At 40.9% G+C, this 16,043-nt stretch overlaps 1 protein-coding gene across 1 annotated transcript; it reads left to right on the top strand.

Moving 5' to 3' along the window:
- Window positions 1–278: 278 nt before the first annotated feature.
- T265_13282 (hypothetical protein) lies at window positions 279–14,677 on the top strand (the record flags this gene model as incomplete). The annotated part of the gene is made up of 7 exons (XM_009168123.1): window positions 279–380; window positions 3,804–3,857; window positions 3,955–4,029; window positions 7,340–7,574; window positions 10,369–10,463; window positions 13,707–13,941; window positions 14,583–14,677. Coding segments are annotated over 7 exons (891 nt in total), but the record flags the coding sequence as incomplete, so codon positions are not given.
- Between the last annotated feature and the right edge of the window lie 1,366 nt (window positions 14,678–16,043).

Raw genomic sequence — 16,043 nt, 5'->3', positions numbered from 1 at the left:
TATTTGTTGAAGTCTTGCCGATTTGGGTTCAAGTAGAGCACAAGTTTAACGAGACCTCAGGGACTGTGCCTACCTCATAAGCCCCCAGAATGGCGAAATCGGCCGTGAGCTGTCAAAAATTCTTCAACCACCTTGTAGGTAGTTCCCTTTATGACAATACTGTACTACTTACCTGAAAAGACATGGAAGGGTTGTTTTGGTCTCACAGTTTTAAGCTGAATGTGCAACTTAACCGTATCTCATAAGACTATTAAGACAATCTCCTTTTGGTTTCAGAATTGAGAATTTTGCTCAAAACGGTGCTTGATCCTGTACAAATTAAAGACGCTGAACGGATTGGAGCTCTTTTTTCACTGGTGCATTCAGCGCTCTGTACTCAGGTATGGTTCTGTCACACCGCTAAAAGGCTGTATGGCTTCACCTCAGAGTGGCTGATTTCATAGTGTGACTGTGGAACATTGCTTAAAAGCATTTTAGTGCGGTGATGTAAGTCACAAGGCTGCTCAAAACGGTTTACCGAAACTCCCACTTTCATACCGCGTCACTTGTGTGAACGTTTATGATCCCCCATATTCCATCATGGGACCTTCTTTTACCTTACAAATCACTATAATCCAGATTTAGTCGGTGAACAGGAACCACTCAGTTAATTCGTTTGTAAACCGTGAATCATGCAAAATCATGCCACTTATACCTTTTATTATACCGTCCTGACACAGATTACACTTTCTCGTGATTCCAGCTAACTGTACTTCACCGTTAATGCCCATGTCGCAGCGGCGTACCAAATCTACATAACACAAAGCAAGTTGTAGCTACTCGACTTATGGGTTTACTTGGTTTGTTGCTGAAGTAGGCCGAGTGCAACAGCCAGTTAACTGCCATAGAGATTCGCCGGTGAGTGTACTTTTTCCAGAGAGTACACGCTGATGAAAAACAATTTGGTGGCATGTGTCCCTTAAAAGGCTATAGACAGGTGGAAAAGCTTTACCAATCCTATCGTGTGATGGAGCTAACCAAAGAAGCCCAGCTCAGTGCACTTAATTGGAATAACTCTGGATACAGTTCGCCCTGTCGTTTAAGCTACAGGAACGCGCATTGGTATGTATTGAGTTATAGGAAGTGCTACAGCAAAACCTCCTGAAAAAAGGACATCCCCGATTGAATTCGTTTTTCTTCCCTACTGGGGGCCCCGACTGTATGCGCTTCCTTGTTTCTGTCCTTCTTTGGAGTTTGGACGTCGCATTTTAGAATGCTCAGGATTGCAAAAGAGGTTATTGGATTTCAAAAGTCAGATAGTTTGGATGAAACTGAACAAGACAGAAGTAGGACACAACGTCACGTATGGTATGATGTCAAGTTTTAGTATTAACAACTGGTTTTATTGTCTTTAGAGAAGCTGATTTCTAGCGCAACCGATAATCAAACCCGAATGAGAGAATAACTTGACTACTTTCCACATCTACGCTCATAAAATTTTATGTTACTAATTTCTTTTAGTTGCTTGAACATCATCAGTGGTTCGCGGGTTGCAAATTAGAGAGGTACCACATCAGCCAATCACTGCCAATAATTACAACCGCACTGTTGAGCACAAAAACGACCGCAGAAGCCGAAAGGTCACTCGAAAGTATAAAGAATACTGAAGTGAAATCCTTCATAATCAACCAGTTGTTACAACAGGATTTTACGGGGATCCAATCCGCAGTAGATGTGCTCCGAGACGGGAGAAAAGGCAAGTGGATTTGGACAATGACTGACCGACAGTCACTTGCCAATTATCCCTTTAGCAAATTTAGTTTTTTTCGTTACCGACTGGACATATTTAGGGCTAGTTAATCTCCGCTTACCAACTCTCAAAGATCTCTCTTTATTGAGTGCAAAACGTATCACATTTACTGTCTAAGATAACAGGGATAAACAAATTCACATGTTCACGCTGGAGAGTTCTTTGCGAGTGACGATGGAAACATTTCTTGACGAGATTTGGGTGTTCGACAGAATGTAATATCGAAAAACAACTTCTGTGTTAAATGACGCTATGAAAATACCTTATTCTAGACAAATATGGGAACGACCTGAAGAAGTGTGCCCTGTTTCAGCACACCCTACTAAAACCAGTCATCCAGAAATCCAAATACATTCACCGATATGATATCATTTATGATGTCAACTGAGACTACCCTCAACATAGTTCATCCTTTTCGTAGATTGTGGAGCAGATCCTCGACTTTTTAACAACTTTCTTCTTATTTGAACTTATATGGACATGCGTATGTACATATATATATATATATATATACAAATATATATATATATATATATATGTATGAAGACTAAGACAGTGTTAACAGGATGCTCAAATGAACTGTTCCGACCAAGAGATCCCATCAAACTTATACCGAAGTGCTGTCCTGGCCGTCTTATGAGAAAACATACCACGGCGTTAGGTTAAAAAGAGTTTTCATTTTGTTATGAAAACAAAACATTTAACTAAAGGTTTCCTACACTGGATATCAGACCCGCTGAACTGAACTGTTGCTAAACCGCTGACATTTGGGGCACACAGGGCCCAAACGATTGCCAACCATCACAAAAGCAAGTTAGCTTGCAATATGAGTCGGTGCACTTATTCATCCATCTGAAGTTTCGGGGGTTACTAGTACGACTGAATCACAAGCACATGAGTTGACCCCTGTTCATGCGTGAACAAACGGATGTCATGACTGACAAAGAAGCAGAGGCAGTGTCTCATTCCACTCTGTTCGGAACAGGTGGTCACACAGACTGAAGCTCTTCGAGGCACTAATGAATAAAGGGTTCGAGACATTGTATGTGGCCAGAAACGCTTGATGGTTGCTGCCACGTTTATACTCGTTGGTCAACTTGCTCTCTTGATCTGTTTGTATCATTTTAGCCTGATTTACATGGACTGCAGCAGTTAAGAAGTAGCGTTTTTATTCTGCACGGTGTTGTTCCCGTTCCAGCTATCACAATGACTAATCAGTAATCATCGGGATGTCTTGACTTATGTATGCTCTTCAGAGTAATGGAATACCACTCGAAGATAGATGTGGTACTCTCCTTTACATGATACGTCTACTGAGGTTGCACACAAATGTCAGAATGTCGACTAAAGTCTCATGGAAATGGAATACAGAATTGCATATCATTCTTGCGAATTTTCCTTATACGGTTATTCACATGTGAAGATAACATCTCCCATAAGACCCCGCTTTTAGTCAATCCACCGATGACATCCCACTCAGAATAATTGCTCCTGCCTAATTAGGCAATCAAACTTATGCTACCTTCCTCACATAAATGTACAAATTAGTAAGGCAATCTTTCTCGCGGCCATCAACTCTGTCAATCTTCTACCACACAACCGTGAAGATGGTCACTTAACAGAATGTATTCAGTTAGGTGACGGTCTGAATTGGTGGTGTTCTATGTTGCTGACTCTGCCTACTTATATCGATCAGCTAAGATGCTCACACTCAGAAATCAGGCATCAGACTATACACATCCTCCAATCGGTCGGTCAGATTATCGCTCAACAAAACGAGTGCTTTTGCTGTTTGTTCAGACCAACATACAGTCAATTCTCAGGCAGTGGCTCGTCTATCTGACTCGCCCGCACCGAATTACAACACGGCCATCAGCCCTATGTATTGGATATGTTTCAATGTGCCATCGCATCGTTTTGTCCAGTGTTTTGATTGAGATTTGGATGAAGCGGTAACTCTTATTTAATGTCACAGATATTCACTTCGAATGATATCTTTTCATTACCTTCTTAGAAGAGAATGAAAATATCCCGCATGAAAACGACAGAGTACAACAATATGCAACAGGTGAGCGCTAGCTTATCCGTTATTTAAACGTTTGATATTCACTCACCAAACAAGCGTTAGGCGTAAGACCATTTCCTTGACTCTCATTCTTCCAGAGATGAGACTCTATGTTCAAGTTGAAGGTGATGCAATTATGTCTCGCGATGGTGACATTTGCCAAGAAGCAATTGATGTGCTTAGGACAGATCTGGAGGCCCAGGCAAGTCCTCAACATAATCTGTAAAAGATCACTATATACCGTTTTTGTTTTGTCAAAATTTTCAAAACGGGTTAATGCCATAACATTCATTCAACTAGTTTTTTCCCTGTGCGTTCCTACTGTTACCAGTCGACATGAAAGTGGAAGCAGCACTCTGGTTTTCATTAAAAAAAAAATAACTTTGTTCTACCCATAGTTTGAATCATAGTCTTCTTGCAAGTAAGCCAGAAATGCGTGGCTGTTACTTTACTAGCGAAACAATGAATGGACGTTCAAATCAGAAGCCCATAAAAATTAACCCACATAACTCCATTTTATCGAGATCTTCACTGTCGGGGTGTCCGATACTTAACCTTGCTTTTGATCTGAAAACAGTCATTATACAGCGGGGGACGATTCCTGCTTTTTGAAAAGCCTACAAGTCTCACAAATGGGCACCTTTATAATTTTGAGAGAGATTACTTTGAAATGGTTTTGACAAGTAGAGACGAAATTTAGAAAAAAGTGATTCTGTATCGGATAACAATCCTCCACCGAAATGACTACCTAAGATGTGTTATTTGGTTTTCCAAACTTGTTCAAAATGCCCCCAGCTCGTGAAAGTTTTTTCTGAAACGAAAAAAATCAACTTCAAACATTTCGTATGTAACCTTGTGTGAAGTTTTCAGTTTGCTTGTTATAATAATGATTCAAACACTGGATGACGGCACTGGAACCCCTAGAAATGAACAGCCCTGTTTAGCTTGCCGTTTCATAGGTGTCGCCCCTTTGGAACGACACATTTTGCTCGGTTCTGTAGAATTCCGTAAGCTATATGGAATGAATGCCGATTTCCAAGTTTGCACCGGCATAGGAAACCTGGTCTTTACTCATTCTTCGATAAACCTAGACAATGAATAAGAATGGTGCAGTAGAATAAAGTCGAAATTTTGGACAACTTTTGAGGTACAATGGGCAATACAGCGTCCATCCTTCAAAGCAATCATAGAGGAAAGCAGTTGCCTCGGGACTGAGCAAATACGTTTGAGAACAGCCAAAAATAGCTATGCAATGGATCTATCGAAATGTCTAGAGAAAAATGGCTGCAGGCGCAGGACCTACTCTTAGACAGGTCAAAAGTGTACTTCAAGGGAGGGATATCACTTGCAGCTTAGGTGAAAGCCCCCTTCCCTGAGTTGCGCTCTTTAAACAGGCCTGCCTGTGTTCACTGACAGGAGAGGGTACATACTGATGGTTTATCAGAATAGAACTAGGTTTTAGTTAATCTGGTATCCGCACTTCCTTGTGAACGTTGAAGTAGCTAACTTTTATTATCTAACTGAGACGTGGGCATCTGACGATGATTTAGCGATAAAAGGCTAGGATATAAATAACACCAGGATACACGTGTACTGTCCCAGCACATTGTTGTACTGCATCAAATGTACCCACGAAAACTCATGGATTCCAGCTATTGAATAATCACCAAGCTCTTTTTTCTCTCTGCGTTCTATTTCCCCGTGCTAAACTTTAGAGACATGCTAACGGTACTGTTTAATTTATGCAAGAGACAGGCTAATTTACTATTGCTTCAATGAAAAATGGACATCTCTTGCATCTTAACAGCATTTATATTCCATGAACATGAGCATAATTAATAAAGGGCTACCCTTTGGATGGGTAGGTTTTGTGGTGTAGAGAATCTGACCACCACATTCAAGCCGCCAGTTCACCGGCACATAGATCAGGTATGACAGGGTCCGTTAGTTAGACCTCTGTCACTATTACACATGTGATTCATGCAGTCCTGCGTATTTGGACTGTGCCTGAAGTTACCCAAAACTAGGTATGATATTTACGACCTACATGAAAATAACTTGATTGTTGCGTAATCCTTATGCGTTGTGATCAGAATTTTCCAGCCCTCATTGTCAACATGACTGAAAATATTTAGCAGAGGAAGAACACCAATAATGTTCTCGTTCAGGTGTCACACGATGTCCTTTTGATGAGGTATATATGTATACATGTGTGTATATAGACACTCCTTTTAACTATAAGAATAAAGCATAGTTGGGGAATTTATTCATACCAGCACTACCTGTGAGGATCATTAACTTAGTTAGGGACCTTCGAGTATCAAGAAAAAAAACCTCACCTGGGGGCGAATTAAGCGAAAAGTCACGGGGATTTCTTGTAAGCTTTCGAATTTTTTATACGGTACCAAAAGTTAAAGTGTAAAACAGACAGAGCTGAAGACACTTTGAGGATTGGTCGGGTTTCGTCAACAAATGATTGTTAATTCCTGTATGTTTAGAGCTTGCGCCTGAATTTTGAGAAGTCTTCATTACCACTCGGATGGATAATTCATTTCCACACTCATCTGGTGTGAAATTTGAGCTGAAGCAGTCTTGTTCATGATGTTCTTTAACCAAATATGTGAGGCCACGTCCGAAATGTTGCAATTTTATATGGAACCTTCGAGGAATCCCGTCCTGGATGTCATTTAGAGGTATTTTTCAACCATTAAGTCAGTTCGCTAATAAAGCCCTCCTTGATGAAACTTCCTTGCCCTACCATGTTTTATCTTTGATACGACGCTACTCGGAGACTTGGTAGAAACTTCGGACAATCCATCACCGATTTCATCCTTTTTGAGGTTCACCCGTCAAGTCCGTTAAATGAACATCAATCGTTTGAACAGTCTGAATGATTAATGTAGTACCGATCAGCTGAGGCATTCGTCGGATAGCCAACGATGTTCACAATTTGGCACATTAGAGGACTAAAATAACGAAATCACTGTTCATCCCCTTATATGAACCGAAAGGTCACACTGAATGTCAGACAACCCCTCTGTGAGTTTTGCTTGCCAAAGTGGACAGATTCTGTCTGTTAAACCCATTACAAGGTAGCTAAATAGTCATGATTAATGGTCTATTTCAACTCGTCCCCAAGGTGAAAATGTATGGATAGTTTTATTCCCCAATGCTACAATTAAAGTTCCGCTAAAATGTGACGGTTCTCCGGAGCTTCTTTAGAAGGCCATGGCTTGAACAAGACAGCCATTTTACCAGTCGCCATCAGAAAGGACTTTATACACAGGAAAGAACCCTTTTAACACATTTCTTATCGTATTCTGATGGGTTTCCTGCTTGCTGCTGGTGAACTGTGGCAAATCGCCGTTTGTGAAATTTATTTATCGAAGAGTTTATTACGTATTGCAATGTCGTTTATTGCACAGGAGCACTGTAGCTAAGTCCATCAGATCTAAGCTGAATCATTTTGACCCTTCCTTTTAAAGTTAACCGCAACCATGGCAGAAAGAGGTCATCAGGTGAACGTTGTCTATCAAACCGTGCTCAACTACGATCACCGCAAAGTTGTCAAATTCCTGGTTTATCACGTATCAATAATACCAACGTTGGAAATTGCGTTTCCCGAGAAATGGAAGGTGGGACTTCAAGGCGTTATCGATTCACTTGGTTTGGCAAACTCTCATGTGACGAACTTCCAGGTTCCTTTGTTTCATGATCAAAGTGAGTTTCTAAAATCTGTATCTCAATAAGCCGCACGTGAAATTCACTCAGCTATTTAAGTGTGGAGCTGTCCTTATCTAGTCAGATGACTTGTTTTTAACTGTTTAACTCTGAGGTTGAGACCTAAAGGTTTGCTCTGCTTTTTCGTTGACTCGGTTAATTAGCGCTGAGATTATGAGTTTTCAAAAGGACAACTGTTGCAATGACCCCTATGTAAACAGAATGCTAGTATAACCGACTATTGTAGTCTCTCTTAACAGAACATCGCTAAGAGTTCTAAAACACTGGTCATCTGTAAAGGATTGGTTTATTCATTTTTAAGTTATTTTCGAAGTTCCTCAACCATGTTCTAAATATTTAGGGCGAACCAAGGTCAGCAAAATTTGAAATGAGTGCAAACAGTTTCACAAACTGAATAATTCTGTGTGCGGTTGAAATGATAAGGTTTCAACAACGTTGGTCCACTTCTGACTTTGTTGTGACTTTTTCGAAAATATAAACGTCATATCCTTTCTAATTTGTGAGAACGGGCAGCCGAGAATATTTTCTTAGCTCCCATGTTGTTTGCTTTATTGTGTTGTGCTATCTGGTATTTCTATTTTTGTTCGCTAATGTAAGGTACCTAAATAATATGGAATACTTTGAAGCTGTCGGCATCCATTCCACAGTGGCCTCTGTTTGACATGATATCGAAGATTACTACCGGTCCACCCGTTTGTTTTTCTGAAGCAGAATATTGCTAACAGTTCTACTCAGTAATTCTCGATGGCGGCCAGTACTGAACTGCAGCCAAGGGGCAAAACTAAGCTTCAAATAGGGTCGCCGCAGTTTTTTATTTTGCGAATGCCAAATACGGGCGTCTGTTTCATTCATTGTTGTTTGCTGAGTGGAAACTACCAGGGGTCACAAAGTTGTAACGTTTACCTTGAAAATTGATAAACGATGTAGTTCAGATATTCCGGGCAGTCTAAAGCAGCTTGGATAACAAGAACAATCAATTATAAGCAATTTTCTGTTGATCAAGCTTCCTTCCGTACTTGTGTTACCTTGTCAAGGGGGCTCAACAACAACAAATATTGCCCTTACGTGGAGAATCTCCTTTGAAAGGAGAATTACCGTACCAACAGCTAGTTGTTCACCTCCCTTCATCCGAGCAATTGGAAGCAGTAGCGCTAGGTGTACAAAAATAATTTTCAACATTAGCCATCTTTTAGATGGAGGTAATTTTTCGACGCAGTTTTTCCCTCATCAATCATACACTTTCGTTCCGTTCTTGAGGTTCTCTGTTGGGAGCTATATTTTTCACCTACTTGATCGGGTTCATCTTCTTCCGAGCATGTAAAAACAGAACGCTGTAATCGAATTTAAGAGATATTTACTTGTTTCTAAAAGGGAAAGTGTAAACCAGCATGATTGTTCTTTTCAGATGATCCACGCTTCTTGAGTGAGTTTCACTGTCTTTTTTATTTATTTCGCGTCTGAATGATTGTGTCAAGCTAGCACTAAGTCCCTACCCCATCCGTCCTTATTCTTTTCTTTACAATAAGGCTTTCAAACAAGTCATGGTTGTACGGCAGTGAAGCATCGGTGTTGAACACTGATGTCATGCTGTCGATGATGATGATGATGATGATGATGATGATGATGTAGTTTGCCATAATGGACTTGTTTTCTGACTGCGGCCTCCGTTTAAAATATATGAGCAGTGAGCTTGGAATCCAACCGATATGTTTGAATCACAAGAATCGTGTGGAAGGCCAGCATATTGGTTTTTGGAGAAATAAGGCCATCAGGTATCAACCCACAGACATTCGTAGGGTTGAGAATATTTTCGGTCTTAGTTCTATGAACTAATGACCTTCATCACGTTCATTGACAGGAGAACAACTGTCAGTATGTTGGTCATTGGTATCATCCAGAACGTCTACATGAAAATCAGCAAAGGGATCCTCGCCTTCCAGGGTAACTTCTAAGTCTGTTGAGATTGATGCAGATCAGCCGAATCGGTTATACAAACATGATTTATTGAACGAATAACGTTGTTAACCCCACTTTTGAGGCGATCAATCTGAACGCATTTGTTACTTTATCAATATACGAGTGATTTGTTGACGTTCTTCAAACCGTCATTCATACCACTGCAGGTGAGGGGAATATGCATTCAGAACCAGTTGGCTCGTTGCATCCTAGACAAAACCTCATCTTTCAGGGCCGACATTCCTGTCTACGGGACAAATGTGTCTTCCAGTCAAAATGACCTAGCCCTTCAAAGCAGACTATCTTTGTTACTACGCCATGCAATTGTCCGCTTTTGGCTTTGAATGACCACTAACTGCTTAACTTGGTCAAGAGTGCAGCCTCAAATTCGGTAATTAGATTAGTTTGGTGTTTATGATAAAAATTCGTTTAAAACCGTCTCGTGACCGTCTCTGGGCTAACATCCTACGTGATAAATTGACGTGTAGACGACAAGTGCTTACTCGGTGGGAGCAAGCCCCGACATATCCATAGTAAGGTATTCTGCGTTACAAGGTAGGAACTTTAGGATACTAGATAGAACGTTATTGTATAAACCCGGGATCCTAACGAATTTATGCTATTCCGGGATAATCTAATGTAAGGAGGCAGAAATCATTAAGTCCTGATTACATTCGATTTATGTAGGAAATGTCAGCTAAGTGGACTTATTCGAGGATATGTTTGGTCCCAGTCATATCACAAGACACAAAATTTAGAAAAACAATTTCAGAAGATTTCTTGAACAAAATAAACAACTTTTCAAACAGCACTGCAGTTACAACTGAAGAACGAGTTAAGGGAGTCGCAGAACCCAAAATGCAAAATTCCTTTTTCAGTAGGTTCACTGATAACATTCATGTCGAGATCATGGTAAGTGAACGGTTGCGGAAGTTACCAAAATCTCGCTCATCTCGATTCTCTTTAAACTTCTCTTTTCCTCACTATCATCATTATCAGTGTTATTATAAAGCAAATCATCGCATGTCTATAGTTTAATCTGAAAAATACTGCAAATTCTGTCTTTTCAGAAATCGAGTTAGACGTTTTTGACCCTAACTTCCAGCAACAGCAATTACCGAGTTTCCGAGAATGCTCTATTGTAAGCTCCTTTTCGATGAACGCTTTATTATTTCGCTTTAATCGTAAAATATCTTCCTAATGACGATTAATGATGACAGATGGGATTCTAGAAAGGCGGTTCATTTGTAAAAACATAAAATACTCGCAAATATGTTCTTGATAAGAACGGGGACAAAACATGCAACGAGATGTTGGCGTTCACTGTACTTTCTTCAATCTTCAGAAAACAGTATGTATTTATGGGCTTGGGTCGTGGAAATACTTATTAAAAAGATATGTAAACCAATTCAAAGTACATTTGGTGATCACAGATTACTGTCATAGTTTTTAGTCAGTATTATTTGAGCGTGTAAAACTGACTGCTCCTGACTAGCCAGAACTGCCTCACGAAATGCTGATTTACTGGCCTTACAGTAGTTCAAGTGGATTTTTAATCTGCGATCCACTGAGCGACATGTAGTCAGGAGACGTTTTGCTGTCAGTGAGGATAACTGGCTGACGACTTGGCGACTACTGTCTTCTGTCTGCATAAATTACACAGAAACAGTCGCTCTTTGTAGGAGGTAGAGTTTCTTTCTGACAATATGTTACTACAAGTTCAGGTGAACTGGTAAATTAGCCTTGTTTCCTTTTTTAGTCTTCGTAGACGGCGAGTTTGAGGAGTGAATCTAGCAGCGAACAATACAGCACATATCGCAATTTCGGCAGTGATACAATGAAACACTAAACCTATAAAGCAATGAGATCTTCAAAAAGGACAACTCTTTTACCAATTCATAAAAATTAACAAAATACTCTTTGAAAGGACCCTACTCTGCGAACGTCGTTTGAACGGATACCATGAACGCAGCTTTTGTTCCATTCTTGTGAATGATATTATCTACTGAAACATCTTTAATCTGTATGGCAGACTTATGTGAACACTTTTACACAATAAGGATAATCTATCGCGATAATGTAGCATCACTGTGACAAGGATTGGTTAGATCAGGTTAAACCAGTCCACGCAAACAAATGAGACTACAACTTTGTCGTCCGTACATGCTGCATATAAAGCATTTGGCTATTCTTATCATAAGGGTTCATAGTCTGCCGTTAATCAAGAGTGATCCATTTGGGATGGAATACCACCACTTGGAAGCAAGAAAACTGGCAGTCTCAACAAAATTAAACCAGCAGCGCCCTTGATTTGGTCCGGCAAAATAAAGAACACGAAAAATGACTTGATCACCGTGAAACGGATTCCAACGTTTCAGTCCTCTGGTCACCAGCTTCTCGAGGCCGGGCAGACATTCAGACCACGTTCAGGTTGTTTCAAAGGAGTTTAATCATTCACCAACTAACAACAAGCAACCAACAAGCAAAAACTAATCAACACGGTAATCAAAGTTGACAACACGTTGTCAAATTCGGATTTCAAGATGTGGAACTTGGACTGTCGTTCGACTAATCAGTGGTAGAGGCAGTACATGCTGTTCCCATGAGACATCGCAAGTTTTCAATAACCTGGGTAGAGCGTACGTATGCCAAATGACGTTATACTAACTAGAATGAACGTCTTCAAGGCCCCCTTAGAATCTGAGCATACTGTTCAGTAAGACTGCCTGTTTGGCCCCTCCTCCGGGAAATACCTTCAGTAGTTGGGTCAATCCAGCGATTCGGAGTATTTTGACCTCAATTTGCTGCAACCCTATTCTATTTTAAGGTATGATAGCTCTGTTTTATCAGATAGTAGTTGGTCATTAACTGACCGATCTCTCATAATAAACTCAGTCTTTTAGATCCACAGATCCTTCTTGCCTGTTCAGCGAACCAAACTTTTTGTTTCACAAGAGATGTCTCTTTATGAGACATCGCTTGAATAGACGGAACAGAACCAGACCTTGTGAGAAACAGTTTGCAACGGAAGGGATTTAATCCATAAAGGAAGAACTGTTTTTACTTGCGATGACTGCTCTCAAGATGGGTGGCTGTTTGAGAAGAACCACCTCAAGTCAATTTCTTTATGAATCAAGAGTTAATCTTGTGGGTAAAGCCATTCTGCATCACAAAACAGAGTAACACTGCGCAGCTATTTCGTTTTTACGAACAGTCATCAGTACAGCAAACCTCAAAAACATCCGGGGAATTTCAAACCCACGGGTTGACGAATTATAGTTCAGCCACAAGGAGCCCTCCAGTAGTGTGACCAAATCGTACAGAGGTCATTTTGAGCATAGTTTATTATCGTTTTCCGTCGCAAAGCCGAAAACCTTTGTTAGTCTTTTGATGTCTATCAAAAACCGAAGTGGAAAACAGGTGGATTTTCAAAACACTTATCAGAAGAATGGTTCCTTTTATGGATGCCCTGTATCAGTAGAGTACTTGTAGTTTCAGATTCCGAAGAATACATCCCTTCTAAGGTTCAGAATGATACAAAATTCTTGCGTGTACGCAATGTGACAGTATTGTCTAAATCCTTTATTGTGTTAGTATTTGCTCTCCGGGTAAAGTTCTTATGTGACAACATATGGAGGAGTGGCCCGCACGCCCATATAGAACTCAGAAATAATCAATTCGGTTGTTCTCTTGACGTCCGTTTTGACGTTTCGGACACATACAGAGTAAGGAAAACTTGTGGCCAGCGTTTCAAAGTGCTCCCTCAAGAGAGTGATGCTAAAGTAGTGTCATTCAGACAAACTTTCTGTTTTAAGGCCCACAGTGCCTTCGCGAACAATCTCACCTGTGATGTGGATGTTCACAATATTTACTGTTTATTTATCAGTTTCGGAATATGAAAATTCCAAATGTAAATTTTTTCAAACTGATCTTTGTTAGGAGTGCATCCAGGTCAAGAGAGAAAAGGTAACTTTCAAAGGTTATGGCTGATTTTCGTTTGAAATTGGGTCTGAACCCTCATCTCAAACCAAATCCTAGGGTATCTTACAAAAATAGGCCATTTTGCGGGGTGGTTTTCTAACTTGGGGGGAATTCTATTTGTCACAGTCGGCTCTTTTTTTCTGCTGAACGGCCCAACTTGATCTTTTGTTCCAGTTAAAACACCTGTTGCCTGCTCTCGTACTCGGGGAATTTCACTGTTTCCCGTACACTCACGTATATGGATACAACGACGGGTTGTTCAGCCGAGTAAAAGCATTTGTGCCCAAAACTTCCATTCAAACACCGCGAAGCTCTGAATATTCCGATTTGGCATTGGTGGAACTCTTCAAGTCCACTTGGAGCGAGTTAAGCTTCTCGCTGTATACACATAAAGACGAACCCACCTACGGTAAGGATTGGTCCAGTTGTTAGAATCTTATACGTCGTATGGTTCAACCGACATTTTGTTAGTTCGGAACTGTTTTTAAGGGATTAGGTGACAGCTTACGGTAAGTAAGAAGCAGCATAAAGCTGATCGATCTGGGTAGATAGAAGTCGGAGTTGAGAATGTACTGCAATCCTTGAGGTATGGCGTTTTTGTTGACTTTTTGACGCTTACCCCATGCAAATAATTCATTTTGTACCTACCTTTGACAGAACTGCCGTGTCCATAAACGAGTAGCTTACTTTATGTCGAAGCAAGTGCGTCGTCACCAAAGCAAGTGGATACTTATTGACGCTTTAAAGTGTCCAGGAAATTCCCGTGGTTTCTATGGAGGCCAACAAGATGTGATGCGTTTTACACCAGCGTACGAATGGATATCTTGAATTGCTTACCTCACTGTGAATTGACGGAAGTATCCGGATGTGCAAACTATATGGAATTTCCTTGATTCATAAAGAGTTCACATACTGGCTTTGAGCAACAATAGTTCCTTGTTCTGAGACCAACTTTCTCAGTAAATGGCAGAAAGATAGTGGGTATTCTACTTAAAACGAAAGTTACAATATTCTGCTTAGGCATTTGATTCCCCTAACTGCATTTTACAGGCCTTTTGATCTTACGAGATGAAAACCTTGCGGAACCTAATGCACTTTTTATAACCGGAAACAACGTTCGTTACGATGTAACGTTCGTCGGGACATGAATGCATCAGGATCGTGTTACATTTCACCGTCACTCAAATTCCATGCAACCTTCCACCTTTGCTGGCTCTTACGCCACTGGAGAATCTTCCTCCTAGGCGGTGATTCTCAACCAAAGATATGAAGTAGGTCGAGTAAGGCGGAGATTCAGCTAACTTAACTGATTAATTCAGAACGAAGTACGCTAGTTGTCTACGAAACTCAAAGGGAGGATCTCCAGCTGATTTATTGGACACTGATCAAAGAGTACAAATACTTAACCAAGCACATTAATAGTGGGGGAAAACAGTCGGCGAAATGTGACCTGTCTAAGAGGCCTGTCCACGTTCGGTTACCGATGCGGATAAATTCATTGAGAGGCCTTCCCTAAGCAGAACTGACGGTTCCAAACGATACTTAAGGCACGCATGTCATTGCTGATGGTGGAATAACTATCCCATATGCGATATTTTGGTGTTAGTAGATCCTGCATTACTCACAAATCACTGATGTTGACTGGTCTAAAATAACCCAAAAATACCAACGAGGAGCTCAGTGTGCTACAAATATAACGTACGCTGTTCTTGGCAAGTAACCTAGTAAACTATCGTGTCCTGTAATTGAAATGCAAACACGTATTTCGATTTTATCCACCTTTAGGTTGGACTAGTGAGAGAAGCATCCCAACCTGATGTGTTGACATTTTGTCAATCAGAGAAAATAGTTAGATACAATAAAAAAGAATGGTTTGATGCTTTAATCAGAATTCGAAAGCAAAGTTGCAAGCCAAACTCCACTCTACGAAGCACCTCGAATGAACATGCATGCTATGATAGTTCGTGTGGATGACCAGCAGCGTGAACAAGGAAAATTCCGGACAGTTTAGTATTTTTCTAGTGTTAGTATTAGTATTAGTATCGCTTGCATTCACCCCAATCAGCTACATCCACGCCGGTAAACAACATGGGGGACTTGGTATCCCAAGTCTGAGTGCAACAATCCCGATGCAGCGGAAGACGCGTATGGAAAAGCTCCTCTCTACTCAGTGCCGAGTACTACGCAATGTGGTCAACGATTCCGCATTCAGCAAAATTGTTCGGGATCTCAGCCTTCCGATCCGAGTCCATGGAGCATGCGTAAACACCAAGGAGGAGCTGGTGGCTGCTTGGGGTGAAAGTCTGCACAACAGCGCTGACGGTCGCGGTTTACGAGAGTTGGTCACTTCGCCTCTGTCGAATCGATGGCTCGTTTTCCCAGAACGAGTGTTTCCACGGATATTTATCCGGGGTATCCAGCTCCGATGCAACCTGCTTAGGACGAGAGTTAGAAGCGCTCGGCATGGTCATGGTGGCCAGACGATCTTATGTCGTGGAAACTGTGGCCAAC

This window comes from Opisthorchis viverrini (assembly GCF_000715545.1).
Source record: "Opisthorchis viverrini unplaced genomic scaffold opera_v5_52, whole genome shotgun sequence".
Lineage (NCBI taxonomy): Eukaryota > Metazoa > Platyhelminthes > Trematoda > Opisthorchiida > Opisthorchiidae > Opisthorchis > Opisthorchis viverrini.
The sequence above is the reverse complement of the archived record's forward strand: the minus strand, read 5'-3'. Positions and strand labels throughout refer to the sequence as shown.